Below are 27,767 nucleotides of genomic sequence, written 5' to 3' on the forward strand. Positions count from 1 at the left end.
TCAAAGTGAGGACTTATATTGGCGTGTGGCAGTCCGGAAGTGGTTAAAGAAGATTGTTTTTAAAAAATGTTTTTCATTGATGTCCCCCAGGGCAGTACCCGGGCCCCATACAATCTTTATGGCCAATTACTTGCATATAAGCCTTCAAAATGTGGACTTTTGATTTTTCCAGTTCGGGTCCCATAAACTACAATGGGGTTTGCCATTCAGGTCCAAACTTTTGTGATGTTTGAAAGTTCTGCCATGACCCAAACAAGAGGGTGTTTGGCCCATCACTAGTGACTACATGTAATACTCTGCAGTGGGATGGGTGACACGTAAAGCTCTGCAGTGGGATGGGTGACACGTAAAGCTCTGCAGTGGGATGGGTGACACGTAAAGCTCTGCAGTGGGATGGGTGACATGTAAAGCTCTGCAGTGGGATGGGTGACACGTAAAGCTCTGCAGTGGGATGGGTGACACAAAATACGCTGCAGTGGGATGGGTGACCCGTAATGCTCTGCAGTGGGATGGGTGACACGTAATGCTCTGCAGTGGGATGGGTGACACGTAAAGCTCTGCAGTGGGATGGGTGACACGTAAAGCTCTGCAGTGGGATGGGTGACATGTAAAGCTCTGCAGTGGGATGGGTGACACGTAAAGCTCTGCAGTGGGATGGGTGACACAAAATACGCTGCAGTGGGATGGGTGACCCGTAATGCTCTGCAGTGGGATGGGTGACACGTAATGCTCTGCAGTGGGATGGGTGACCCGTAATGCGCCGCAGTGGGATGGGTGACCCGTAATGCTCTGCAGTGGGATGGGTGACACGTAATGCGCTGCAGTGGGATGGGTGACACGCCATACTCTGCAATGGGATGAGTGACACGTCATACTCTGCAATGGGATGAGTGACATGTCATACTTTGCATTGGGATGGGGCAGCACAATACGGGGAGAAGCCCAGGCAGTAGGGGGAATCGGCACTGCAAAGTGTGATTAGAGTGTGCCCAGGCACACCCCCTGTGCATGCCTATGAGGATGGGTGACATGTAATGCTCTGCAGTGGGATGGGTGACACGCAATGCCCTGGTAGTGGTAACACACAATAAACTGGGAGGGGGTGACACAGAATCTTCCAGGGGGTTACACAGAATCTTCCTGGGGGGGGTTATACAGAATCTTTCTGGGGTGACACAGAAACTTCCTGGGGGGGGTGACAGAATGATTGGGGGGTGATGGTTAAATTAAACCCTTTTTTTCCAATGAAAATTGAGTCCGTAAAATGTATTGTCAGTAAACTTTAACACAACAGGACAGTGTCTTGTATGAATAAAGTTTGTTGTAATGTTTGGTCCTTGTGCCGTTGTCACAGAACATCATCCAGGAGGCAATCCACATGCAGCTCTGAAAGTGCGGGGGCCGCTGTCACTCATAGAGGCGGGGCTCCAATCAGATGACAATGGAGGCGGAGTTGTAGCAGTGATCTGATGGGCGGTGCAGCCAGTGTGTCACCGCAGGCTTGTAGTACAATAGTTGGGAGCGCGCATGCGCGGGTGCCCCCATCAGATCAGTGCTGTGAAGGGGGCACCGGTCACACAACAACACAGGAAGTGGGCAATACTGAGCAGAAATTATGCCATTTAGAAGAGGAAAAAAAGACAAAGATTACTATTACTGGAATTCTATATTTAAGGAGCAGAAAGAGAAAATAAAAGCTGAGAGTTGATGTGACTTTACTCTGATATCATCCATTCCAGACATTCTCTTCATATCAGGATCCGTGTATTACCTGAGAGGGGGAGGGGCTCCCGCACACCATCTTCTTATCTTCATCTCTCTATAGATAATTTCCAGCCTCCCCAATCCCTTCATAGAAGAATAAAATGAGAGTGTTAGAGGAGGAAATGTCGTGATGATGGAAGGGGGAGGGGCTCATACTGAGTTCTGTAAGAAAATATGGAAAAGTGAGGGGCCCTCACCATGGCAGGGGCCACACACTCATCTCCATCCAACCATTGGGATAGCAGACTGTATGCCGGGTGTGCTGGGCTGTCATGTGTACAGGCTGTATAGAATGTTTGTCATCCGTCCTTCCATTTTCATTACAGAGCAGCCCGGGTGTCAGAAGACCTCCCAACAACGTCCCACCTCCATCATCTCACCCCCAACATCTCACCCCCATCATCTCACCTCCACCATCTCATTCCCCATCATCTCACCCCCATCATCTCACCCCCATCATCTCACCTCCACCATCTCATTCCCCATCATCTCACCTCCATCATCTCACCCCCATCATCTCAACCCCATCATCTCACCTCCATCATCTCATCCCCATCATCTCACCCCCATCATCTCACCCCCATCATCTCACCCCCATCATCTCACCTCCATCATCTCACCTCCATCATCTCACTCCCATCATCTCACCTCCACCATCTCATTCCCCATCATCTCATCCCCCATCATCTCACCCCCATCATCTCATCTCCATCATCTCACCTCCATCATCTCCCCCCCATCATCTCCCCCCATCCTCTCATCCCCACCATCTCACCTCCATCATCTCACCCACATGAATATGTAAATCTATGAACTGAAGCAGCCAGCACCTATGAGTTCAGTACACAAAACTGCAAAGTAAAATTAAAATAGAAGTGCAGCGCTAATAATACAAACAATATTAATAAATTGCATTGTATAAAATTGTGGATCAGTGAAAAAATTGTGATAAGAAGAAAAACTAAGGCAAAGTCCCAATCACAATAAAGTCCATGTGGTTCTATGTAGAATATTGAAACAAAAAATTCTAATTACTTACTTATATAAAAAATTGTGAATCAGTGAAAAATTTATAAAAAAGAAAACTAAGGCAGAGTCCCCATCACAATGAAGTCCATGTGGGTCTATGCAGCGTATTAAACCGGTGGAGATAAGTTGCAGGTAGAAGAACGTGACATAAATCTTCGTACAAATTGTAGTGCGGTCAGATCGACACCCAAGAAGTGAGGTAGCCTGCTTACCAGAAGGCGGTGACTGGCAGGACGGTGTCACCAAGCTCGGGAATGATTGGTCTCCCCAGAACCTGACTGATATCCCAAACAGCAACTATTATTTCTGAATCAACTCGGAAATATGAAAGAAAAAACCTTTCATAGTGCAGTGTGTATATTCATAAAGATGTAATAAATGTATAAATTGCACTGACAAGAATGATAATAGTGTGTCGGGAGCAGCAATCAGATACAGAAAGGGAGGCTGCAGAGTTTCCATTTACTTCTCTTTACTTCCAATACAAATCGTCACTCCACCGCCTGGGAAGGAAAAAACGTGATGACGTCACGCCCCAGGTTCTATGAAAGGTCTTTTCTTTTATATTTCCAAGTTGACTCAGAAACATTAGCTGTTGTTTCCCATATCAATCAGATCCCGGGGAGACATGATTGCAACTTATCTTCACCAGTTTAATACGCTGCATAGACCCATATGGACTTTATTGTGATTGGAACGCTGCCTTAGTTTTCTTTTTATCACTTTTTCACTGATTCACAATTTTATACAATGCAATTTATTAATATTGTTTGTATTATTAGCGCTGCACTTCTATTTAAAATTTTCATTACAGAGCAGCCCCGGTGTCAGAAGACCTCTCAACAATGCCCCACCTCCGTCATCTCATCTCCATCATCTCACCCCCATCATCTCATCTCCATCATCTCACCTCCATCATCTCGTCTCCATCATCTCACCTCCATCATCTCACCTCCATCATCTCATCACCATCCTCTCACTCCATCATCCATCATCACCATCCTCTCACCCTCTCCCTCTACCTATCTCTCCTCATCTCATCTCCATCATCTCACCTCCATAATCTCATCACCATCCTCTCACCCTCCATCATCTCTTGAATGTATAAGATAGATGTCATCTCATCACCATCCTTTCACCTCCATCATCTCATCTCTATCATCTCACCTCCCATCATCTCATCCCCATCATTTCACCTCCATCATCTCATCCCCATCATTTCACCTCCATCATCTCACCTCCATCATCTCATCACCATCCTCTCACCTCCATCATCTCATCACCATCCTCTCACCTCCATCATCTCACCTCCATCATCTCACCTCCATCATCTCATCTCCATCATCTCATCTCCATCATCTCATCCCCATCCTCTCACCTTCATCATCTCATCTTCATTATCTCATCTCCATCATCTCACCTCCATCATCTCATCACCATCATCTCACCTCCATCATCTCATCACCATCCTCTCACCTCCATCATCTCATCTCTATCATCTCATCACCATCATCTCACCACCATCATCGCATCTCCATCATCTCACCTCCATCATCTCATCACCATCCTCTCCCCTCCATCATCTCATCTCTATCATCTCATCACCATCATCTCACCACCATCATCGCATCACCATCCTCTCACCTCCATCATCTCATCTCTATCATCTCACCTCCATCATCTCATCCCCATCATTTCACCTCCATCATCTCATCCCCATCATTTCACCTCCATCATCTCACCTCCATCATCTCATCACCATCCTCTCACCTCCATCATCTCATCACCATCCTCTCACCTCCATCATCTCACCTCCATCATCTCACCTCCATCATCTCATCTCCATCATCTCATCTCCATCATCTCATCCCCATCCTCTCACCTTCATCATCTCATCTTCATCATCTCATCTCCATCATCTCACCTCCATCATCTCATCACCATCATCTCACCTCCATCATCTCATCACCATCCTCTCACCTCCATCATCTCATCTCTATCATCTCATCACCATCATCGCATCTCCATCATCTCACCTCCATCATCTCATCACCATCCTCTCACCTCCATCATCTCATCTCTATCATCTCATCACCATCATCTCACCACCATCATCGCATCACCATCCTCTCACCTCCATCATCTCATCTTCATCATCTCATCTCCATCATCTCACCTCCATCATCTCATCACCATCCTCTCACCTCCATCATCTCATCTCCATCATCTCATCACCATCATCTCATCACCATCATCTCATCTCTATCATCTCACCTCCATCATCTCATCCCCATCATTTCACCTCCATCATCTCACCTCCATCATCTCATCACCATCCTCTCACCTCCATCATCTCATCACCATCCTCTCACCTCCATCATCTCACCTCCATCATCTCATCACCATCATCTCACCTCCATCATCTCATCTCCATCATCTCATCTCCATCATCTCATCCCCATCCTCTCACCTTCATCATCTCATCTTCATCATCTCATCTCCATCATCTCACCTCCATCATCTCATCACCATCATCTCACCTCCATCATCTCATCACCATCCTCTCACCTCCATCATCTCATCTCCATCATCTCATCACCATCATCTCACCACCATCATCGCATCTCCATCATCTCACCTCCATCATCTCATCACCATCCTCTCACCTCCATCATCTCATCTTCATCATCTCATCTCCATCATCTCATCACCATCCTCTCACCTCCATCATCTCATCTCCATCATCTCACCCCCATCATCTCATCCCCATCATTTCACCTCCATCATCTCATCCCCATAATTTCACCTCCATCATCTCACCCCATCGTCTCACCTCCATCATCTCACCTCCATCATCTCACCTCCATCATCTCACCTCCATCATCTCAACCCCATCATCTCACCCCCATCATCTCACCTCCATCATCTCATCCCCATCATCCCACCTCCATCATCTCACCCCCATCATCTCATCTTCATCCTCTCACCTCCATCATCTCATCCCCATCATCTCACCTCCATCATCTCATCCCCATCATCTCACCCCCATCATCTCACCTCCATCATCTCACCCCCATCATCTCACCTCCATCATCTCATCCCCATCATCTCACCTCCATCATCTCACCCCCATCATCTCATCTTCATCCTCTCACCTCCATCATCTCATCACCATCATCTCACCTCCATCATCTCATCTTCATCATCTCATCTCCATCATCTCATCCCCATCCTCTCACCTCCATCATCTCATCTCCATCATCTCATCTCCATCATCTCACCTCCATCATCTCATCACCATCATCTCACCTCCATCATCTCATCACCATCCTCTCACCTCCATCATCTCATCTCCATCATCTCATCACCATCATCTCACCACCATCATCGCATCTCCATCATCTCACCTCCATCATCTCATCACCATCCTCTCACCTCCATCATCTCCATCATCTCATCTTCATCATCTCATCCCCATCATCTCATCACCATCCTCTCACCTCCATCATCTCATCTCCATCATCTCACCCCCATCATCTCATCCCCATCATTTCACCTCCATCATCTCATCCCCATAATTTCACCTCCATCATCTCACCCCATCGTCTCACCTCCATCATCTCACCTCCATCATCTCACCTCCATCATCTCACCTCCATCATCTCAACCCCATCATCTCACCCCCATCATCTCACCTCCATCATCTCATCCCCATCATCCCACCTCCATCATCTCACCCCCATCATCTCATCTTCATCCTCTCACCTCCATCATCTCATCCCCATCATCTCACCTCCATCATCTCATCCCCATCATCTCACCCCCATCATCTCACCTCCATCATCTCACCCCCATCATCTCACCTCCATCATCTCATCCCCATCATCTCACCTCCATCATCTCACCCCCATCATCTCATCTTCATCCTCTCACCTCCATCATCTCATCACCATCATCTCACCTCCATCATCTCATCTTCATCATCTCATCTCCATCATCTCATCCCCATCCTCTCACCTCCATCATCTCATCTCCATCATCTCATCTCCATCATCTCACCTCCATCATCTCATCACCATCATCTCACCTCCATCATCTCACCCCCATCATCTCATTTTCATCCTCTCACCGCCATCATCTCATCTCCATCCAATGTGGTCTACATTTTACTATTCACATTTTTGTTGGCATCCTTCTCTGGTGAGATTTTGTTTACTGACTTCTCTATCAGGCTTATTTCAACACTCAGCTGCTAAAGATGTGCTGAATGAATCTATGCTACTTGTACCATGCCGCCTGCTTATGAGCCGCTTCACACTTGTGTTGTGGGCGGCCTGTCAGGTGTGCTAGCATGCAATTATGTTTGTTTGCTGAACTGACAATCTGGTTCTACATTTGTGTGCCGACTACTAATAGTGTCAGGCTTTGTTGCTGACTGGTTATATTATCTCAGTTTATTACTGTGCCTAACATGTTATCAGGACCTGGGCCCTACTGAGACGTACTTTACCATATGATTTCCAAGAACAATTAATAAGCTCCCGAAGAAGCTTTCAATTGTGAAACATGTAGAGCGCTTTTTTCTTGCATACTACATCATGTTTGCAGGATTACAAAGATGTTTATTGTCATGCATATTTTGTCTTAGAGAGATGTCAGTTTTTCTTTTTTTGCAAAAAAGTTTTTAAATGTGTTCTTTTGTATTATTATGTGTTTAATAAACAATTATGTGACTTTTTATAATTGGTGTCTACAAAGTTCATTTTTTTTTGCATTTTGCTTCTATTTACTATTCACATTCTAAGACTTAGTATGTGCGTTTCCTCCAATATAACAGATCTTACCATCCTCTATTCACAGAGAAGCCGGCATTCTGGAGGACCTCAATGCATCGTCTCACTTCTGACTCCGACATTTTCTCATCATCGTCACCATCATCATCATCATCATGATCATCATCGTCACCATCACCATCATCGTCACCATCGTCATCATCATCGTCACCATCACCATCATCGTCACCATCGTTACCATCATCGTCACCATCGTCATCATCATCGTCATGATCATAATCATCGTCAGAACGATATCCAAAATCATCACTGTGACAATCTTTATCATAATAAAGATAATCATCATAAGGATCACCCAATGTGATCTTCAGAGAGGTCAGAGTTCGGTTTGTGGAGATAACGGAGGAAAGATCATCACAGCACCGTAATGTCCAATTACTGTAGTCAATACTGGAGGGAGAAGCAGGAAAGAGGTGAAATGTTCTTCCAGGGAGGGGCAGAATTAGACACATCCAATGACTAATCAGTGGGTGGGGTCTTAGAAAATGAAATGTTGGGACATTTGAATGGAATATTGGTAGGACCTCCCCTGTGAAATGGAGGTAAGTCGTCACCCACCTGAATAGTCTAATGCTCCGTACACACGGTCGGACTTTCTGATGGAAAATGTGCGATCGGATCATGTTGTCGGAAATTCCAACCATTTGTGGGCTCCACTGGATTTTTCCCATCTAAATTTCAGACACACAAAGTTTGAGAGCTGGATCTAACAATTTTCCAACAACAAAATCCGTTGTTGGAAATTCCGATCGTGTGCACACAATTCCGATGTACAAAGTTCCACACATGCTCAGATTCAAGCAGAAGAGCCGCACTGGCTTTTGAACTTCATTTTTCTCGGCTCGTCATACGTCTTGTACCTCACCGCGTTCTTGACGTGACCGTGTGTATGAGCCAACATCCGTGGAAAAAAAAATCCATGGATTTTGTTGTCGGAATGTGCGATCGTGTGTATGGGGCATTAGTGTGGAGTTACACTGTTGCGGGTACATTGCAGCGTAGGTGGTAACGCACACATTGGAGGTGTGATTGGCTCCATATAGATTCCCTTTCACACTAAACTGCGGCACATCGATGGGAAGCGGCCACATAGGAAATAATGGGATTTCTACTTCACATGCGTCTCCATGCAGCAAAATCCATGAGGATCACTAAACACACTGACAAGTAATGATAATATGTCAGCAGATCAACCAATCATTGGACAGCCGGCCCTCGGGCGGAGCCGGATGATGTCATTTCCTGCCTGGAACTGAAACAGGAAGTGGTTCTGGTGAGTGATATTATCTACTGCCCAATTGGTTGCTGGATATGCTGACATATTATTGGTTGTCAGTGCATTTATTGTAATAAAGAAACAATTGTTTTGAAGAACGGACTTCACTATTGGGGACATTTTTGTTTTGTTTGGAGTTCTATATCCAGCCAATCAGGAGGGACCAGATCCCTTAAAGGGACCCCAATCTTGTGACAGCTGATCTTGTGGGAAGTCCCCCGGGCCTATTGAGCCCCCCAGAGGAGGGACAAGCACATGACACCTATATTGTATATGGGGCAATACCTGAGGGGGCATTTCATCAGCACGGAGGTGGAGGACTCTGAACACCCTTCATTTTGTAGTGACACACTGGAGGGGGCGCCATCATTGAGGAAGATTGATCACAGATATATGGACTTTCCTCTTATATATCCAACTAGATACATTCATTTTACAGCACTGGAGTTGTGGCATCAATTACTTGTAACTAGTTATTGTTTTATTACATTCATCATTTCCATTAGTAATGTGTTAGTTTGTAATATGTATTCACAGCACTGGGGTTGTGGTATCACCAGCCAATCGCAGCACTGGGGTTGTGGTTATAACAGTGCCCACCAATCAGTACCCATTAGCACATCACTGCCACCCATCAGTGCCCACCAGTGCCAATCTGTGTAGCCTCATCAGGCAATTTGATGGGGCAGTTTTGATGGGTCAGTTTTTATGGGGAAAATAGGATGGGATCATTTTGATGGGGGCAATATGATGGAGCAATTTTTATGGTGGCAGTATAATGCAGCAATAGGATGGGCAGTTTTTATGAGGCAATTTTGATGAAGCAGTTTTGATGGAGCAATTTTGATGGGGCAGTTTTTGTGGGGCAATTTTGATGGGGGCAATAGGATGGGATAGTTTTGATGGGGACAATTTGATGAGGCAGTTTTGATGGTGGCAATATAATGGGGCAATTTTGATGGAGGGAATTGGATGGGGCAATTTTGATTGTGGCAGTATGATGGGGCAGTTTTTGTAGGGCAATTTAGATGGTGGCAGCATAATGGGGCAAATTAATGGGGAAATTTTATGGGGCAATTTTGATTGTGTCAGTATGATGGGGCAATTCTATAGAGGTAATTTTAAGCAATTTGGGCAATTTGATGGGGCAATTATATTGGGGCAATATGATGAGGCAGTTTTGATTGGGCAATTTTGATTGTGGCAATTTTGATGGTGGCAGTATGATGGGTACATTTTGATGGGGAAATAGGATGGGGTAACTTTGATGGGGGCAATAGGATGGGGCAGTTCTGATAGGGCATAATCATGGGGCAATTTTGGTGGTGGCAGTATAATGGGACATTTTTGATGGGGGTAATATGTGGGTCAATTTTGATAGTGGCAGTATGATGGGAAAATTTCGATGGGACAATTTTGATGGTTCAGTATAATGGGGCAATTTTGATGGGGGCAGTATAATGGGGCAATTTTTATGGGGGCAATATGATGGGGCAGTGTAATTGGGCCATTTTGATGGGGCAGTGTAATTGGGCCATTTTGATGGGGCAATATGATGGGGCAGTTTTATGGGGCGATTTTGATGGGGCAATATAATGGGACAATATGGATAGGGAAATATAATGGGGCAATTTTGATGGGGGCAATATAATGGGGCAATTTTGATTGGGCAATTTGATAGGGAAGTTTTGATGGTGCAATTTTGATTGTGGCAGTATGATGGGGCAATACGATGGGGCAAATTTGATGGGGGCAGTATTATGGGGCAATTTTGATTGTGGCATTATTATAGGGCAATTTTGATGGTGGCAGTATAATAGGGAAATTTTGATGGTAGCAGTATGTTGGGGCAATTTTGATGATGGCAATTTTGATGGGGGCAATTTTGATGGGAGCAGTATAATGGGATAATTTTGATGGGGGAAATAGGATGGGGACATTTTTATGGGGGTCCTTTGATGGGGCAATAGGATGAGGCAGTTTTGATGGGGCAATAGGATGAGGCAGTTTTGATGGGGCAATTTTTGTGGGGGCAATATGATGGGGCAATTTTGATGGGGCAATTTGATTGGGCAGTTTTGATGGTGGCAATATAATGGTGACAATTTGATGGGGAAAATTTGATGGGGGTAGTTTTGATGGGGCAATAGAATGGGTCAATTTTGATGGGGCAATATGATAGGGCAATTTTGATGGTGGCAGTATGATGGCGGAAATTTTGATGAGGCAGTAGGAGGGGGCATTTTTGATGGGGACAATGTGATGGGAAATTTTTTACGGAGGCAATATGATTGAGCAGTTTTTATGGGGCAATAGAATGGGGCAATTTTGGTGGTGGCAGTATAATGGGGAAATTTTGATGGGGCAATGTTGATTGGGGCAATTTTTTATGGTGGCAGTATGATGGGGCAGCTTCTGCAAAAGGTAATTTTTTTTTAAACAATGCTAGTTTTAAATGATATTCCTCTTTCTGTGCAGATGGTTTATATATATATATATATATATATATATACATACACACACACACACACACACATATACATATATATATATATATATATGTATATATATATATATACACATATACATATATGCACACACACATCTCCACAGAAACAAGGGATATCCTTTACATTTATCATCTTTTATAAAGTAATTTCCTTTTGCAAGGAGATGTAGTAAATGTAGATAAACTTCCTGCTTCCTGGAGGGAGAGGGTTTCCATAGCTAAGGGGCAGGAACTTCCTCTGACACCACTGTTGCTATGGAAACCAGACCTACAACCTATTACACAGCTCGTGCTGCTCTGAGCATGTGCGAGATCTGGAGGTGCATGCTGGGTAACCATGGAATACAGGAAGAGATACAGTCTGGCTTCAGATACCCGCACATGAGATGGCGGCGGCCTGCTGGGGCTTACAGAAGTAAGAAATCAATGCTGCAAAAATAGAAAGCGGCCTTTGTATTACAGTGTAACCTTTACTAGAATACATGAATCATGAGGATTATAGGGGAGATTTATCTACAAAGTAACATTTCTCCGGAGCACCGCTTTATATATACAAGTGCCATAAAAGTCCCCCTTAGGGGTATTTATTTGTTTCTAATAAGTTTTTGGATGTGGCACTACTGAGAGGAAATCTTCACCGACTCCATTTCTACAATTACCGGGATAAAGTTGTTAGTTTTCTGTATAAAGTGTATTAATAGCAATTCATTATTCTGCAGCACATTGTTCCAGCACTGAGGTTGTGGTAGTAGCAGACATATATTCTATGTAGTATTTGCTTTGTATTATCAGTTTTGTTGTGTAATTATTATTTGGAAGTATCAGGATCAGGTGGTTAGGTGGTTTGTTACATAGTTACACAGCCGTATAGTAACACTTGGGTTGTGGTAACACTTACCTCTGTCTGCAGGTAGGTTGTCTGTCTGTGTAATATAGAGCAGAGCTACACTAGTCTGTTATTTTGTGTATAAAATATGTAGAAAGATAAAGAATGACAGAAAATACAACAAAGACAAAAGGACAGACACAGTCTGGCTGTGAGAATAAAAGAGAAATAAACTTTTTCTGAGGATTATCCTGTGACAGGAACATGTCAGGAACATCCGCTATTCACCAGTTAGACCGGCACCATGGGAATCCCCCCGTCCATATCTCAGGATCCTCAATGTATGGATGTGGGTGGAGTTTAGCCATCAGCCAATCAACCCCGGGGGGCGTTCCCTGCCCAGCCCACAAGTCCTGTGTTCTGAAGGAAACAAAGCTAAATGGGCCATGAATGGTTCTGATGGATGAGGATTGGAAGCACCGGCATCTGATCCCAACAAGACCAATCAGTGCTTGTCTGGTGTGATCAGACCCCATAGAACCATTCTGGGGGTTTCTCCTGGATTCTATCCTCACTACACATACAATGTTATATGTACATGTACCCCAACATGTCTACAATCAGGGGCAATTATTTCCATCTCTCTGCAACTCATATTTTATTTTGTATGAGAGATAAAATAGATTCCTCTGATCTCTGATATAAATCAATGTCTGGCAGACAGTTCGGGGTCTTCTCCCTGTATCGGCCTCGTCCCCTGCTGGGCTTGTAGATGAAATGACTAGGACTTCTCTTTGAGGCTCAGTGAGGTGACACTTTTGTATCTACAAGGATGGGGGCATTTTATTGGCATCTAGGGGTCACTTCTGGTCTAGAGGCTCGCTCTGTCCTTCCAGATTCTAATTGAGGACCATCTGTCTCTGATTGGTCACTGAATGAAGAGAATACGGAGCCCTGTGCATCTTCTGGTCTGTTTTAGGCCCAAAATTTGGGGACAAATTGGACCTGAAATGGTGAATGGAGATGCACCGGACCCCCTGCTGTGACCCGCTGTGACCTCCAGTGTGACCCCAGCCAAAGTCTGATCTCTGATAGTCAGTGGAGGGGGGAGGGGATGAAAGCCAATAACAGCGAGTGACCTGGAGGACTATGATGGGAACTCCCAGTGTAACCGGCCAATCAGAAGTCTGTATTTGTATAACTTTCATCTAGGTGACATGTCTGGATCCCTCACATAGAAGATTTATACCAGAATCCTGCAGAATATTATATCATTTATAGGAAAATTCTCACTCCAGCTCCTGCAGAGTACAGCCAGGATCTCTGAGCCCCTCACATAGAAGTTTCATTCCAGAGTCTTCCAGATTATTCCCTGATAAATACAGTGTGGTGAGGGATCGATTATTGATAAGAATGGATCGGAGATCATCCCAGCCGGAGGAAGTCACACCGTACCAATCCAACCTGCAGAGACAAATCCAGACACATGATATTATATTATAAGATGAATATGAGGAATTATTCCCATTTAGTGAAAAGTAACATAACATCACTAGAGCGGAATATCAGGATATACAGAATGTTATACAGAGGAAAGATCTTGTTATTAGGGAAGCTGATAAAGATGAAGCTGTTGTAGTACTTATGTCTACACAGTATAAAAAGGGGGCGCTGTGACCGCTTAGTCACCCCCTTATGTACTCATTATTAAGCAGAAACTCACACAGTGTCTCATACAGGGGCTTCTGAAATTGATAGATAAAGGAAAGGATCTGGGGGGTTTATGAAATAAAACAGCAGAATTTCTGATGGTGGATACCCCAGTGACCCCAATATTCCATCACCTTCCTAAAGTCCACCAATCAGGAGTTCCCATTGAAGGTCACCGGATTGTGGCAGGAATAGGATCCCTTATAGAGAATGTAGGGGGGAGGGGTGGATATACATTTCCAACCTTTAGTGCTGAGACTTCTGGGATATATTAGAGATACAAGTACTATATTGGTGGATATTCCATATTTACAATGGGATTCTACATTCACATGGGGGACACTTCACATTACAGGCACTTTATTCTTCCATCCCCCATTTTTTAGTGTCTCCACCAATCAGATATCATCTCCATAGATATAGATCATATACTAGGATGTTACAGGAATTATTACAGAGGATGTAAAGGATGAAGGTTTTTTACGTTAACCATTTCAGCCCCGGAAGGATTTACCCCCTTAATGACCAGAGAACTTTTTACAATTTGGCACTGCACTGCTTTATCTGGTAATTGCGCGGTCATGCAATGCTGTACACAAACTACATTTTTGTCCATTTTTTCCCACAAATAGAGCTTTATTTTGGTGGTATTTTATCACCTCTGGGATTTTTATTTTTTGCAATATAAATGAAAAAAGACTGAAAATGTTGAAAAATAATTATATTTCTATTTTTTGTTATAAAAAAATTCAATAAACTCAATTTTAGTGATACATATAGGCCAAAATGTATTCAACCACATGTCTTGGGTAAAAAATAAATAATAGAGGCGTGGCCTGGACGGAGACCGTGATGGATGCCTAACTGGTGAGCTCCCGCGTTCCGGGGATACATTACCTGCTCATACGGGAGCCTACCACCTTTCCCTGCTATGCACAGGTCTACCAGGAGCTCGTCCACCTCCCGCACCCCTAAGGAGTCCAGGACCTTACAGGGGAGGCACATCCCGGAAATATTCCAGTCACAGAAACACCAGGCCCACGTTCCTCCGCAGGCCCAATCCCCGGCCTCGCCTGACGGATCCCCACCGGTCCTCATGCCTGGTGCTTCCGCGCCCAGCCCCGGGGGGCCCACCCCCCGAGCCTCTTCGACCTGGAGAAAGTTGCTCAAGATATTAAATGCACGGTGACCGCGGCAATCGCGGACCTCAAGGCGGACTTGTTGGCTGTGGCCCACCGCATGGACAGTGTGGAACAGACCGCCCAGACCCACGCCGCGGCCATTCGCCAGGTGCAAGCTGCCTATGACTCCCAGCTCTCCCAGGTATTTGAGCTCCACAGGCATGTCGAGGACCTGGACAACCGTGGACGGCGGCACAACATCAGGGTGCGGGGTGTCCCCGAAACCATTGAGCCGGATGCCATTCAATCCACCCTGTGTACCATATTCAATGACCTCATGGAGCGCCCGGGAGACTCCCCCATTGACATGGAAAGAGCTCATCGCGCCCTCCGCCCCCCACCCAGGGACTCTGAACCACCCAGGGACATTATCTGCGCGATTGTGAACTTTCCTCTCAAGGAAGAAATCCTTCGTAAAGCGCGCATCAAGGGCCGTATCTTGTTTAATGGGGCAGAGGTGAAACTTTTCCAAGATCTTTCGCAGATCACTCTCCAGAATAGGAAGGTGCTCCGACCGTTGCTGGAGGCCCTACGTTCTAGAAATATTCAATACCGCTGGAGGTTTCCTTTCGGCCTATCTGCCTCCGCCAGAGGGCGCTCTGCCCTCCTCCGCACCCCAAGAGGATCTTCCGGCCTTATGCGACCAACTCAGCCTCCCACACATCGAGCTTCCGGACTGGTACGCAATCTTCTTTCCGACGGAACCCTGGCACCCTGTCTCTCTCAACCCATCGCCGAAAGCCGCTCGTCAGAGGTCTCGCCATCGTCGACCTGACCTGATGTCTCCTAACGCCCGCTCGTTGCGCCGTGACCTGCGCCAACGAAGTTCCTCACCCCCGCTGGTACGGGGTGGGGCCCTGGGGGACTGAGAGGAGCAGTAGCTGTCGGAGCCCCGCTGAGTGTGAGTACCTCTCCCCACTTCCCTTCTGCTCCCGCCCCTGAGACTTTCCTTGCTTGCCCTGCTACCCCCCCTTCCCTGTAACGCTGGCTTCGGCCGTCCATTTTCTGCCGCCACCCACCACGCTCCTCTGTGACTTTCGAGACTTCCATATGTTACCTCTCGTCGCCCCGCGACACACAGTGACATCATTTCTCACCCCCGGAATGTGGGGTGTCCACACTAATGGGAGTCTCTCCAGCCCCGCTGTAGTCCGGACGATGACCAGCACTGCCTGGAATTTACCGAACTTTTTCTGTGGGACTACCCTCGCACTCCAGGAGGATACCTAGATTCATGAGATTTTCTTCATCCCACCCTAGCCCTACACCCGAATCTCCTTCTTTCTCCCCCACTGCCTTCTCTATGGATGTATGCTGCAAACCCCCGGTGATTGCCATCCTTTTTGCCCTGAGGGGTTTTTGGAACTTGGCTTGTCCCACGTTTCCCGTGGGGTAAGGCTTCTCCCTCCCTCCCCCCGGCAGTCGAAATAGCCACCTATAGGCCCCTTTCTTATTTGGACGGAGGTTGGGATGACACAAATTTATGATCTTGCTGCTCTCTCCTATAACTGTAACTGTATGTCATTGTCTCACTGATTGAAATTTTTAAGTTGTGCACTTGCCCCCGTGGCTGCCCTTATTCTCATCTGCCACTCTCCTCTTCCCTTCCATATCCCTTCCTCCCCCTCTCTCCCACCCTTCCCCCTCCTCCCCCCCCCCCCCAGTCCCTTTCCAAGGGGGGTGAGGTACTCGACCAAGACTTCTCTCAGGCCTCCCCGCCCTAGGCCAATTTCCTGATGTCGAAAATGCCCCTTTTTTTTTTTTCATGTTCAGTTGCAATGTTCTTTGTATACTTTGGTTTTACTGTATAGGCTCTGCGACACATGGCTTGTTTTCTTATTTTTAGTCACGGTTCTCTATTGTTTTACTGTTTAGCTAATATTATCTAACAACATGCCTTTTTTTCCAGGTTCCTTTCCATTGGTAGGCTCCCCTATACGCCTGGTCCCTCCTCAGAGTGGGTGAGGTCCCTCATTTACTTACCTAGATCCCCCGGATCGCGGCCGTCATGTAGTCCTCGTCTGTTCTATAGTCCCCACACAGCAGTCTCTTTGAGACCAGGCTGACACACCAGGTTTTACTACCCGTCCCTCTAGGTAGACAGCTGGACTAGTTCTACCTCTGATTTTCTGTCCCCCCCGATTCCCTACCCTTACCCTCACCCACCCTTGCTTCCCCTACACGCTTCCTCTTTTTCCGTTCCCTTATCTTTTTCCTCCCCTGATCTGCCCCCATACCCCCTCCCCCTATTTTTTCTTCTACTATTTCCGCCCCGCTCTCCACTCTCCTCCTTGCTCTCCCCTAGGGGTGTGGCCCCCCGCTTCACATTCCCCTGTCTGGGCTTTTGCATCTGAGACCTCTTTACAACCTCTTTACTTGCCCAGTCCCTTACGATGCAATCTTCCTCCTCGACTAGCGTTCCTCTGCAACTGAAATGCGTTTCCCTTAACGTGAAGGGGCTTAACTTGCCGGAAAAAAGGTCTCAAGTACTCTCCTCTTTAACCAAATTTAAAGCACATTTTATTTTCTTGCAGGAGACGCACTTTCGCTCTGATGCCATTCCTAAACTCTCGAACCATGTTTACAAGACGGCCTTCCATGCCACCAATCCTGCAGCAAAAACGAAGGGTGTGTCCGTCCTTGTCTCCAAGCACACTAACTTTCATCTAACCGATTCCTTGATAGACCCGGAGGGCAGGTATGTCTTCCTTAAGGGCACTTACGCGTCTACACCGATTACGTTGGCCAACATCTATTGCCCACCAGGTTACTTTCTTCCATACAACCTGTGCCCTACTATCCTTCCAGAGCAGACTGCTTCTTCTAGCTGGGGACTTCAATGTTCCCCTGAATCCTTTACTGGATACGTCCACTGGGACGTCCTCGCTGACCTACAAAGCCCTGCGTCAGATCATATCCCATCTCCAAGCTTTATCACTTCACGACGCTTGGCGCACTCTTTACCCCTCCTCCAAAGATTATAAGTTTTTCTCGGCCCCCCACCAAAAGTATTCAAGGATAGATTTCTTTTTTTTGTCTCAGAAGGACCTCCCCCTCCTTCAGCACTCATCTATTGAGCCTATGTTCCTCTCTGATCACCACCCTATCACCCTCACACTCTCTTTCCCCGAATCCTGCCCCAAAACAAAAATATGGCGCTTTAACCCATCTCTGCTCAAGGATCCCCTCGCCCTGGAACGTATTCGCTCGAGTATTCGGCTGTTCTTCCAGGAGAACTCAGGGTCCGTTGCCTCCCCGGTTTCTCTTTGGGAGGCCCACAAGTGTGTGATTAGGGGGGAACTGATGGCTATTTCCTCACAAGCCAAAAAATTACATCAGGAACGTGTGTCTACCCTCTTGACAAAATTAAAGGCGTTGGAACTGTCCCATAAACAATCACAGGCCCAGGCTACTCTCCAAGACCTGATCCACACCCGAGCTTTGCTCGCAAACGAGTTGGGCAAACGCACTAAAAGGCGATATGTTCTAGGCCAAAGGGTCTTCTATGAGCATGGCAACAAGTGTGGCCGCCTCCTGGCTCGCTCGGTTCAATCAGCCAAACTATCTCCCACTGTTCATAACCTGCGGCGCCCCACAGGCTCCTTACTCACCAAAAATGAGGACATTGTGAAAGAATTTGAGAACTTTTACACCAGACTATATAACCTTCAGCCACCGCGCCACTCCCAATCCGCACGAGTGGCCCACGATGCTATTATCGCGGACTTTCTCTCATTACACTGTCCCAAGCCCATCTCCTCCCTGTGTGCTTAATCCCTGGAGGCACGGTTTTCCCCCCTTGAGTTAGACACCGCACTGAAGCAGATGAAGGTCGGCAAAAGCCCGGGGCCGGACGGGTTCTCCCTCCAATATTACAAATCCTACTTGGACACTCTCTCCCCTCACCTCCTACACACGTTCAACGCCTTAGCTGATCCTCAAGTGCGACCAGATCAGATGTTAAAGGCCCACATCGCCGTAATACCCAAGGAAGGTAAAGATCCGCTCCTGGTAGCAAACTATAGGCCAATATCACTGTTGAACGTTGACATTAAAATATATGCCAAAATCTTAGCCAACAGATTGCTACCCCTGATCCCTAGTCTAATTCCCAATGATCAGGTGGGCTTTGTCCCAGTCAAGGAGGCCCGGGATAACACCATCCGTGTCTTGAACCTACACCATTGGCTCACTTCTTCTAAAACTCCTGGCTTTTTTCTCTCTCTAGACGCCGAGAAGGCGTTCGATAGAGTGGCCTGGGACTACATGCGAGAAGTCCTAGCAGCGGTGGGCCTCGGTGACTGCATGCTCGCCTCTATCATGGCCCTGTACGCCGGCCCTACTGCGGCGGTGAGAGTCAATGGCCACTTATCGGATGCCTTCCCTATTAGCAACGGCACCCGCCAGGGTTGCACCCTCTCCCCACTGATATACATTCTCACTTTAGAGCCCCTCTTGAATAAACTCAGAGCAAACCTGGACATCAGGGGGGTCTCGGTGAAGGGGAGGGAGTTTAAGGTCTCGGCCTTTGCAGACGACATTTTGCTCTCTCTGACCGCACCGCGCACTTCTCTCCCCTCGCTACTTCGTGACTTGGAGGCTTTTGGAAAGATTTTCAACCTCAGGATCAACTACTCCAAGTCTCAAGCCCTAAATGTCACCCTGCCCTCCCAGGAAGTAGCCCATTGTCAAGCAGCATTTCCCTTCCATTGGGAACGTACCGCTATCTCGTATCTAGGCATTTAAATCCCACATCACCTCCCTGACCTCTTTTCCCTCAACTTCCACGCGGCCCTGGCCCACACCCAAACCTATCTTAAGGAGTGGAATCACCTTAACGTGTCCTGGTTCGGCTGAGCAGCCCTTCTTAAAATGATTGTCTTACCTCGCTTCATGTACCTCATTCAAACCATCCCTATGGCCTTACCCGGCAGCTTTTTTTCCTCCTATCGAAGGGTCTGCTCGGCCTTTCTATGGAAAGATTCCCCCCGAGGATCAAATACTCCAGACTTACACTGCCCAAACCTAAAGGAGGTATTGCCCTCCTGGACCTATATAAGTACTATGTAGCCTGCCATCTCACCAGGATAGCAGACTGGAATATCCACCCTCTTGAAAAATTGTGGGTATCTTTGGAAAACGCCTTCTCCCCTGTTACCATCCACCTCCTTCCCTGGCTACTCCCGAAACAATGGCCACACTCTCTGGCCACACACCCATTTATCTACACTTCCTTGATGTTATGCAAGAAAACCTCCGCCTCCGTTCCCATTGCGCCGTCCCCAGGACCCTTAACCACACTGCGATGCAACCCTGACTTTCCCCCTGGAAATTCGCCCAACTTTCTTAGGAAGGACTGGCCCTTTGAGGACGTCCTTGCCTCACACTTTTACCCAGGGGGCAGGATCGCCTCTTTAGATACTCTTCGTAGCCTCTCGAAATCCTCCTCCTTCTCGTTCTGGACGTACCATCAGATTCGCCACTTCCTCTCTACCCAGGCCTCCCTGGAGGACTGGATGAGACCACTCACCTCGTTTGAGGACCTGTGCAACCGTAAGACGCCCCAAAAGCACCTCATTTCCCTCCTATATGCCCTCGTCTCAGACTCGGGCGTCTCGACCCTATCCCCGTCGCAATCCTCCTGGCACAGAGATCTGTCGACCCCCTTAACACCGGCTGAATGGACTAAAGTCCATGAGTATGCTCACGGTGGCTCACTGAATGTAGCCATCCAGGAGAACGGATATAAAATTCTAACTAGATGGTATAGGACTCCATCTCGCCTTCATAAATTTTCCCCTACCATCCCGAATGTTTGCTGGAGATGTAACGCCGATGTTGGGACGATGTTACATATTTGGTGGGCATGTCCGGGCATCCAACCTTTCTGGAGGAAAGTTCACAGACTCATCTTAGCAGTCACCACCTTTGATCTTGACTTCACACCGGCACAATTTCTCCTCCATCACACGTCCCTTTCCCAGAGAGCCTATTTCAAATCCCTGGCCATGCACATGGTTAACGCTGCAAGGTTGTGTGTTCCTAGACATTGGCGGACCACCCGCGCCCCAACTTTGGGCGAATGGTTCGCGACCATCTCCAGGATTGCTGGCATGGAAGAGTTGATTCACATCTCCCAAGAGAGAATGGAGAAATACTCCTTTACGTGGGCCTGTTGGTCTCACTTTACCACCACTCCTGAATTTAAACAACATGTTCCCCCAGATTAAGCATTGACTCTCACCTAGCGCCCTGCTATTTACCTCTTTTGCCCCTCGGGGTTTTGGGGCGAGGGGCTACATCCCCCCCTTTTCTTTCTTTCTTCTTCTTCTTCCTCTTCTCTTCCCTTCTTCTTTTTCTTTTCCTTTTGCTTTTCCTCTCTCTCTTCCTTCCTCTCCCTTCTCCCACCCATCCCGGTTCCCCCCCTCCTTTCCCCATTTCCCTTCCCCTCCCCTGTTGACGTATCTGTTGCCCGGTTTCCGACGCCTCTCTTTGCCCTATTCTTTGGCCAGGATTTCTACTCTAGGGCGTCTCGGGTGAGCGCTGGTAGCCACCCGAGTCCCCCCCCCGCCACTGAGAATCCACCATAGTAAGACTTAGCGTAAATCTGATATAGCTGTTGGAACAGTCTTCTCCACTCATTTTCTTGCTTGGTACCCTTGGGAGGTTCCTTTTGGCCCCTCCTTTGAAGTGTTTCTTTCTTGCTGACTGTCTTGTGCACTGTACCCGTTTATTTGTGACGATCTGTTCCTGTAATTTTTGCAATTTTCAATAAAATCTTTATGGAAAAAAAATAAATAAATAATAATAAGCGTATATTTATTGGTTTGCGCAAAAGTTATAGCGTCTACAAACTAGGGTACATTTTCTGGAATTTATGCAGCTTTTATTTTATGACTGCCTATCTCATTTCTTGAGGTGCTAAAATGGCAGGACAGTACAAACCCCCCAAATTACCCCATTTTGGAAAGTAGACACCCAATGAATTTGCTGAGATGCATGTTGAGCCCATTTTATTTTTTGTCACAAGTGATTGAAAAATTACAAAAAAAAAAAAAATGCATAAAGTTGTCACTTTTTGGGAGCCTAGCCGTGTATAGGACACCAAAAACCAATCACCTCCTTCGAGATTTCAACAGTTTCGGACAAAATCCGACGGATTTGGTTGTCGGAATGTCCGACCGTGTGTACAAGGGCTTAGTGTCAAAGTCAAAATGTTGAAGAACTTGCTTACTTTGACTGCATCCAGAGAATAGCCATTCGCAACTGGATGATCACTTAGGTTGGACAGTCCCTCTCTCACAATGCCCAGCAGCCAACAAGGTGCTTACTAAGAAACAAGTCTCTGTCACAGACGTTGTTGTAGAACGTACAAGATAATGTCTCTGCCACAGACGTTGTTGTAGAACACGTGGGAAACTAAACTTGAAAACACTCGCAGGATACCTGGATCTTTCAGCCAGCTTGGCAATATCCACAAGACTGGATTCTCTTGGGTACCTCAGCCCTTCCAGGCTCTTACTAAGAAACCAACCCATATGTGGTCTTCTGAAGAGTCCTCCTCTGGAATGCTTGAAGTCACTAGGTCACTCCCAAACCAAAGACAGCACCCCACCACCTCAGAATCCTTCTTTAGTTTCCTTGCCTTGGGCTAGCCAGCCCCGAGACATCAAAATTGGGTGGATCCGTACCACAAGCCATAGCCTTCCTGGGGGCTGGTCAGGAGGGCCAGGACCATGAAGTCAGTACATCATTCTGGACCAGAACCCCCAACCACGTGACTTCCGCATCTTAAATCCCCTCTCCCAGAAAGCACAGTGAGAGGGCCACTCCCACTGGGTGGGCTCCGAGAGAGAGTAACTTAAGCACCTAACCAGACCACAGTTCCATGCCTGCCACAAGAGACAGCGCCCCTTGTGGCCAGGCTGAACACATCACAGTCCAGTCAGACTGATGTTGAAGTCTAAATTTAGACAATTGTACCCAAACCAAACTGCAGTTTAGGCATAACATTAACTTTGAAAAACCGCATAGCACGTGTTCTTCAGGAGCCACCGCTACACCTATATATAGAGAAAGTTAGAATACCCCCAATTGGGACTTTAAATTGGCAAAAACACTAATGGAATGAGTAACCAAAAACACTTTCTGGTAACCAAATCCAGGGAAAGCTATCCTGTAACCAACGTGTTTCAGATTCAAAGTCCTTTCATCAGGGGTATATGTATATGTAGTGCCCACCACATTTAGGTGGATGCTAATAGGTAGATATTAGGTGAAAGTGCCAGTGCTTTACACTTTCTTTTGTTTAGGCATGGTTGTTGATTTGGTTTGGGGAGGAGAAGTAGAATAGAGGGGGGGGGTGTGACCACCTGTACTTCAACCTGGAAGATCTCCCTTGCTTCTCCAGGGAAATTTTCTGGAAAGGAGGCAGGTCAGGGACTGAAGAGCAGGCAGGGTATATGGGTAATTTGAATGGGCATTTGAATGGTCAGGGGCGGGACATACATATATACTGAGGTCACATGCTTCCTGGGGGGAGATGGGAAGAAACTAGGTGCAGAGTAACAGCCCAATGTAACCTCAAGGATCAGGCTTGAAGGCCTGGGGGTTCAGAGACCCCAGCGCTGAAGAGCAGGACACTAACTGGAAGGCCTGAGGGTTCAGAGACCTCAGAGCTGGATGGTTCAAGCACACAAATCAATCAAGAAATCCTGGGAGAAGGAACCAGGCATCCCGGGTGGGATAGACCAGGGTGTATCCGGACTTTCCTGGATTGGCCTGGGGAGGATTGCAGGAGGCAAGAAAGGCAGGTGAGACCTGGGACTTCCAGCATCCAATTTACCAAGATGCTTTTCAGAGGGGCATTGTCCAGTTCGCTAAGGGAAAGGGACTTAGCTACTCAGGGGAGCCAAGAAGAAGAAGCAGCTCATACTTTCCTGTACTGCCACTAATACTATGGACCACAACAAGAGAATAAAAGTTCACTGTTCAACTGTTTGATTGTGTCTGTTGTGAATCGAGTGGGGTGGAAGAATGGGGGCAAATCAGCAGTACTGTAGTTAACTACCCATCAGCTCCCAAGGGAGTAGGCTCTGGAAAGCATAGCCACCTTCCCAACACCCCCAGTACCCACTATTAGACAATCTACAGATACCCATCACAACAGGGCACCAACTTTCCAGCAGAGGGCTGTGGGAGCCTCTGATACATGCATTTTGCCTGGGCGGGGCAGGCCAAAGGAACTGCCACGGCTGTTGCGGTTTCAAAGAGACATGCAGAACTGCCTTGCTCTACCTGATTACCTATGCTGACCCAGCTTGTCTGACCCTGCTCCAGCCTGCTGCCTTCCTGTACCTGATTACCTGTGTTTGACCCGGCTTGACTGACCCTGCTCCATCCGGCTGCTGATCCTGCATCACCCAGCTCACCGGATCACTGACCTGCATCTGCTGCCAACAACATTCTGGTCTTCCTTGGTGATCTATCATCCACCCTTCTGTGCCAGCTACCACAGATCTCACAGGCATTCCTACCTCTCTGTGCTCTCGAGGCCACTGTCCCAACTCCAGTGGCTCCTGAGCCACGGCTGAAGGAGAGCTCTCCTCCTACAAATCAGGCTCTATGATAAGGTACATAACAGTATCAAACAGTCATATCTGAGACTATAGGAGGAACCTCACCAGTGCAGGAGATTTGTCAGCACCTCGCAGCTCTCACACAGGCCATGAAATCATTACAGGAGGGTTACGTTAAGCTGTAAGAACAGGTACAGAATTTAACAGTTCCTACTAATGCAACTTCTGCATCCACTTCTGCTCCTACACAGATTGTTTCCACTCCCTCAGTGATGATACTACCACCCAAATCCAGAGTCCCCACTCCAGAGAGATTCGCAGGGGACCAAACTAAATTCCAGGCCTTCCGCAAAGCATGTCAGCTTTATTTTGCTCTGCAACCCCAGACTTTTCACTAGAATTCACCAAGGTGGGATTTATAATCTCTCTGCTTCAAGGGGAACCCCAGGCCTCGGCCCATCAGTTACTCAAGGGAAACAGTGAACAGATGCATGTTATGTCATCCTTCTTTGATACCATGGCCCAGCTTTACTAAGATCCACAGCAGACTGCCACAGCAGTGACTGCCCTGTTTGTGCTCCAGCAAGGCCACATAGCAGCTGAGGACTATGTTACAGACTTCAGATGCTGGAGCACAGACCCCCAGTGGAATGACGCAGCTCTGCAACACCAAATTCTGCTTTGGTCTTTCCGAAAACCTCAAGGATTAACTTGCCTGAGTGGGAATAACCAATACCCTTGAAGGATTGATCACCCTAGATATCGATAGGCAGCACCGTGAATGAGGATCATAGTGTTCCACCCAGCAGGGCCATCCTGTATGGATGACACCAAAAGCTCCAGTCCTTGTCACACACTACCTGGCACCAGCCAGTTCATGCCCTACCAGTTCAGCATCTGATAATGGGCCTATGTAATTAGGATTAATGCAACCAACCATGTCCCCTGAAGAGCAGCTGCCCTGCAAAGACTCATAAGTGTCCATCTGTTCCTGCTAACCTGTCAACATTGTCTGCTAATGCCACTCAGCTTGCTCTTCCACTCTCATTCCAGTTCCTGTGAAGAACAATCTCAGTCAACGCTATCATTGACTCCGGAGCATGCAGCTGCTTCATTGACCTAACTTTCCCCAGTCAGCAACTTATCCCCCTCCAACAAAAGATGCATGGACTTTCTGTCTACTTGGGTGATGGCTCTTGTATTAAGTCAGGACAGGTAACCCAGGAGACACCTCCATTACCTGTTATCTCCACCCAACATAAGGAACTACTGAGCCTAGATGCCATCTCCTCCCCATTGTTCCCTATCATCTTGGGCCTACCCTGGCTTCAGGCCCATAATCCCCAGATCAACTGGATATCTGGAGAAGTCAAATTCTTGTCAGCCTACTGCCAAAGACATTGTTTATTAAAGCCCCCTAATCCATCAGCCACATTGTTATGTATGGATTCTGATCAAAACATACTCCAGTCAGTGCCTGAACCGTTTCACAAATTTATTGACGTCTTCCGCAAATGAGGGGCAGACACACTTCCCTCTCATCGTCCATATGACTTGCCGATTGAGCTTCTCCCTAGGGCTGAGATCCCCTTTGGGCGCATTTTTCCACTGGCAGAACGGGCGCAGGAAGCATTGAAGGAATACATCAACAAAAACCTTGAACAGGGGTTTATCCTCCCTTTTACCTCTCCAGCAGGTGCTTCCACAAGCTTGCCTCGCTGATCCAGCTGCAGTGCCTGCTACTGAGGTGAGAGATCGTTCTCCAATCCCATCACCTGACCTGAATAGATCTCCCTCTCCTATGGATAGACAGGATCTGACAGATGCAACCCCATTAGAGGCACTTAGACAAATACAGCACAGTCTGGTCACTCTCCCTACTAGACAGGAATTGGACCACTGGGCTCAGCGGATCGAATCCTCCCTCAAGAGAGAGGTGGAGGATCTCCGGGCTCAGGTTGCCCACACTGGTAACAGAGTTACTGCCCTTGATTCTACTCAAGCTGCACAGGAGTCCCGCATAACTGCATTGGAAAATACAGTGTCCCAACACAGATCCCAACTCCTGCTGAGATCAGAGGACATTGAGAACAGAAGCAGGAGGAATAACATTAGGATCCGTGGACTACCGGAAGCCACGATGGCAGGTGACCTCACTGCGACCATTACTTGTATTTTCAACACCTACCTCGGTAGAGCACCGGGGGCAGAAATGGAGCTCGACAGAGTCCACAGAGTTGCGTCAGGTATAGCCCCTGCTAATGGCCATCCGAGGGATGTATTATGTCGCGTCCATTATTATAAAGTAAAGGAGCTGATCCTACAGAAAGCCTGGCACAGGGGTCCCCTTGACTTCGATGGCGCAGCTATTCCTCTCCTGCCCGATCTCTCCCGAGCTACCTTGGGAATGCGCAGGGCTGTCAGACCCCTCTTATCTGCTATACGTGAAGTAGAAGCCACTTATACATGGGGCTTTCCATTCCACCTACAAGTAAGGAAAGAGTCTCGTCAGTTTACCTTACGGTCTCCGGATCAACTCAACGAGCTTTTTGCGTTTTTAGGATAGGCCCCAATATCTGTCCCAAACTGGCTAGATGTCCTTCTTGACAATCCTACCTCTCAGGTGGTAAACCCACTGCCTCAGAGGCATAGGAGGGCCTGTTCCAGAAGCACTGCTCCCACTCCATCTCACGCCCATCCTTCGGATCCAGAACTGTGATCACGCCCAATGACTCCTGTGGACTTCCCAAGATGACTTGACACTGATCGCTCAGCAGGACTGTACACCGCCAGCATAATTATCAGTTTCTTCGTGCCTGCCTTAACTGTGCTCAACCCTATGGTGTGTGGCGGGGTGAGGCTGTGCCGGTGGCACAACTAGTGGTATGGACATATCTTGCTTGCCACTCAGCCACTGGGGTGGGTGCTGTATCTGGGACCTGGCCCCATCTGAACTATACCAGGGTGGGCTCCACCTGTGCTCCGGTTCCTCTGGGGGACTGGACTGACTCTTCAGAGGTTTGGGGGTCACTCGGGTTAGA

At 47.3% G+C, this 27,767-nt stretch overlaps 1 protein-coding gene across 3 annotated transcripts in view; it reads right to left on the bottom strand.

Moving 5' to 3' along the window:
• Positions 1–27,767, bottom strand: part of LOC143961965 (NACHT, LRR and PYD domains-containing protein 12-like) — a 161,933-nt gene that overhangs the window by 5,789 nt on the left and 128,377 nt on the right. For all 3 annotated transcript variants that reach the window (XM_077471306.1, XM_077471305.1, XM_077471304.1), the window contains 3 exons: positions 13,551–13,721; positions 7,638–8,036; positions 1,772–1,848 (listed from right to left, as the gene is read on the bottom strand). In XM_077471306.1, coding sequence (XP_077327432.1) covers positions 1,812–1,848; positions 7,638–8,036; positions 13,551–13,721 — 607 coding nt within the window. In that variant the 3' untranslated portion in view covers positions 1,772–1,811. The remainder of the gene's footprint in view (positions 1–1,771; positions 1,849–7,637; positions 8,037–13,550; positions 13,722–27,767) is intronic.

This window comes from Lithobates pipiens, unplaced genomic scaffold, assembly GCF_037356315.1.
Source record: "Lithobates pipiens isolate NorthernLeopardFrog02 unplaced genomic scaffold, aLitPip1_a1.2 Scaffold_8, whole genome shotgun sequence".
NCBI classification, from domain to species: domain Eukaryota; kingdom Metazoa; phylum Chordata; class Amphibia; order Anura; family Ranidae; genus Lithobates; species Lithobates pipiens.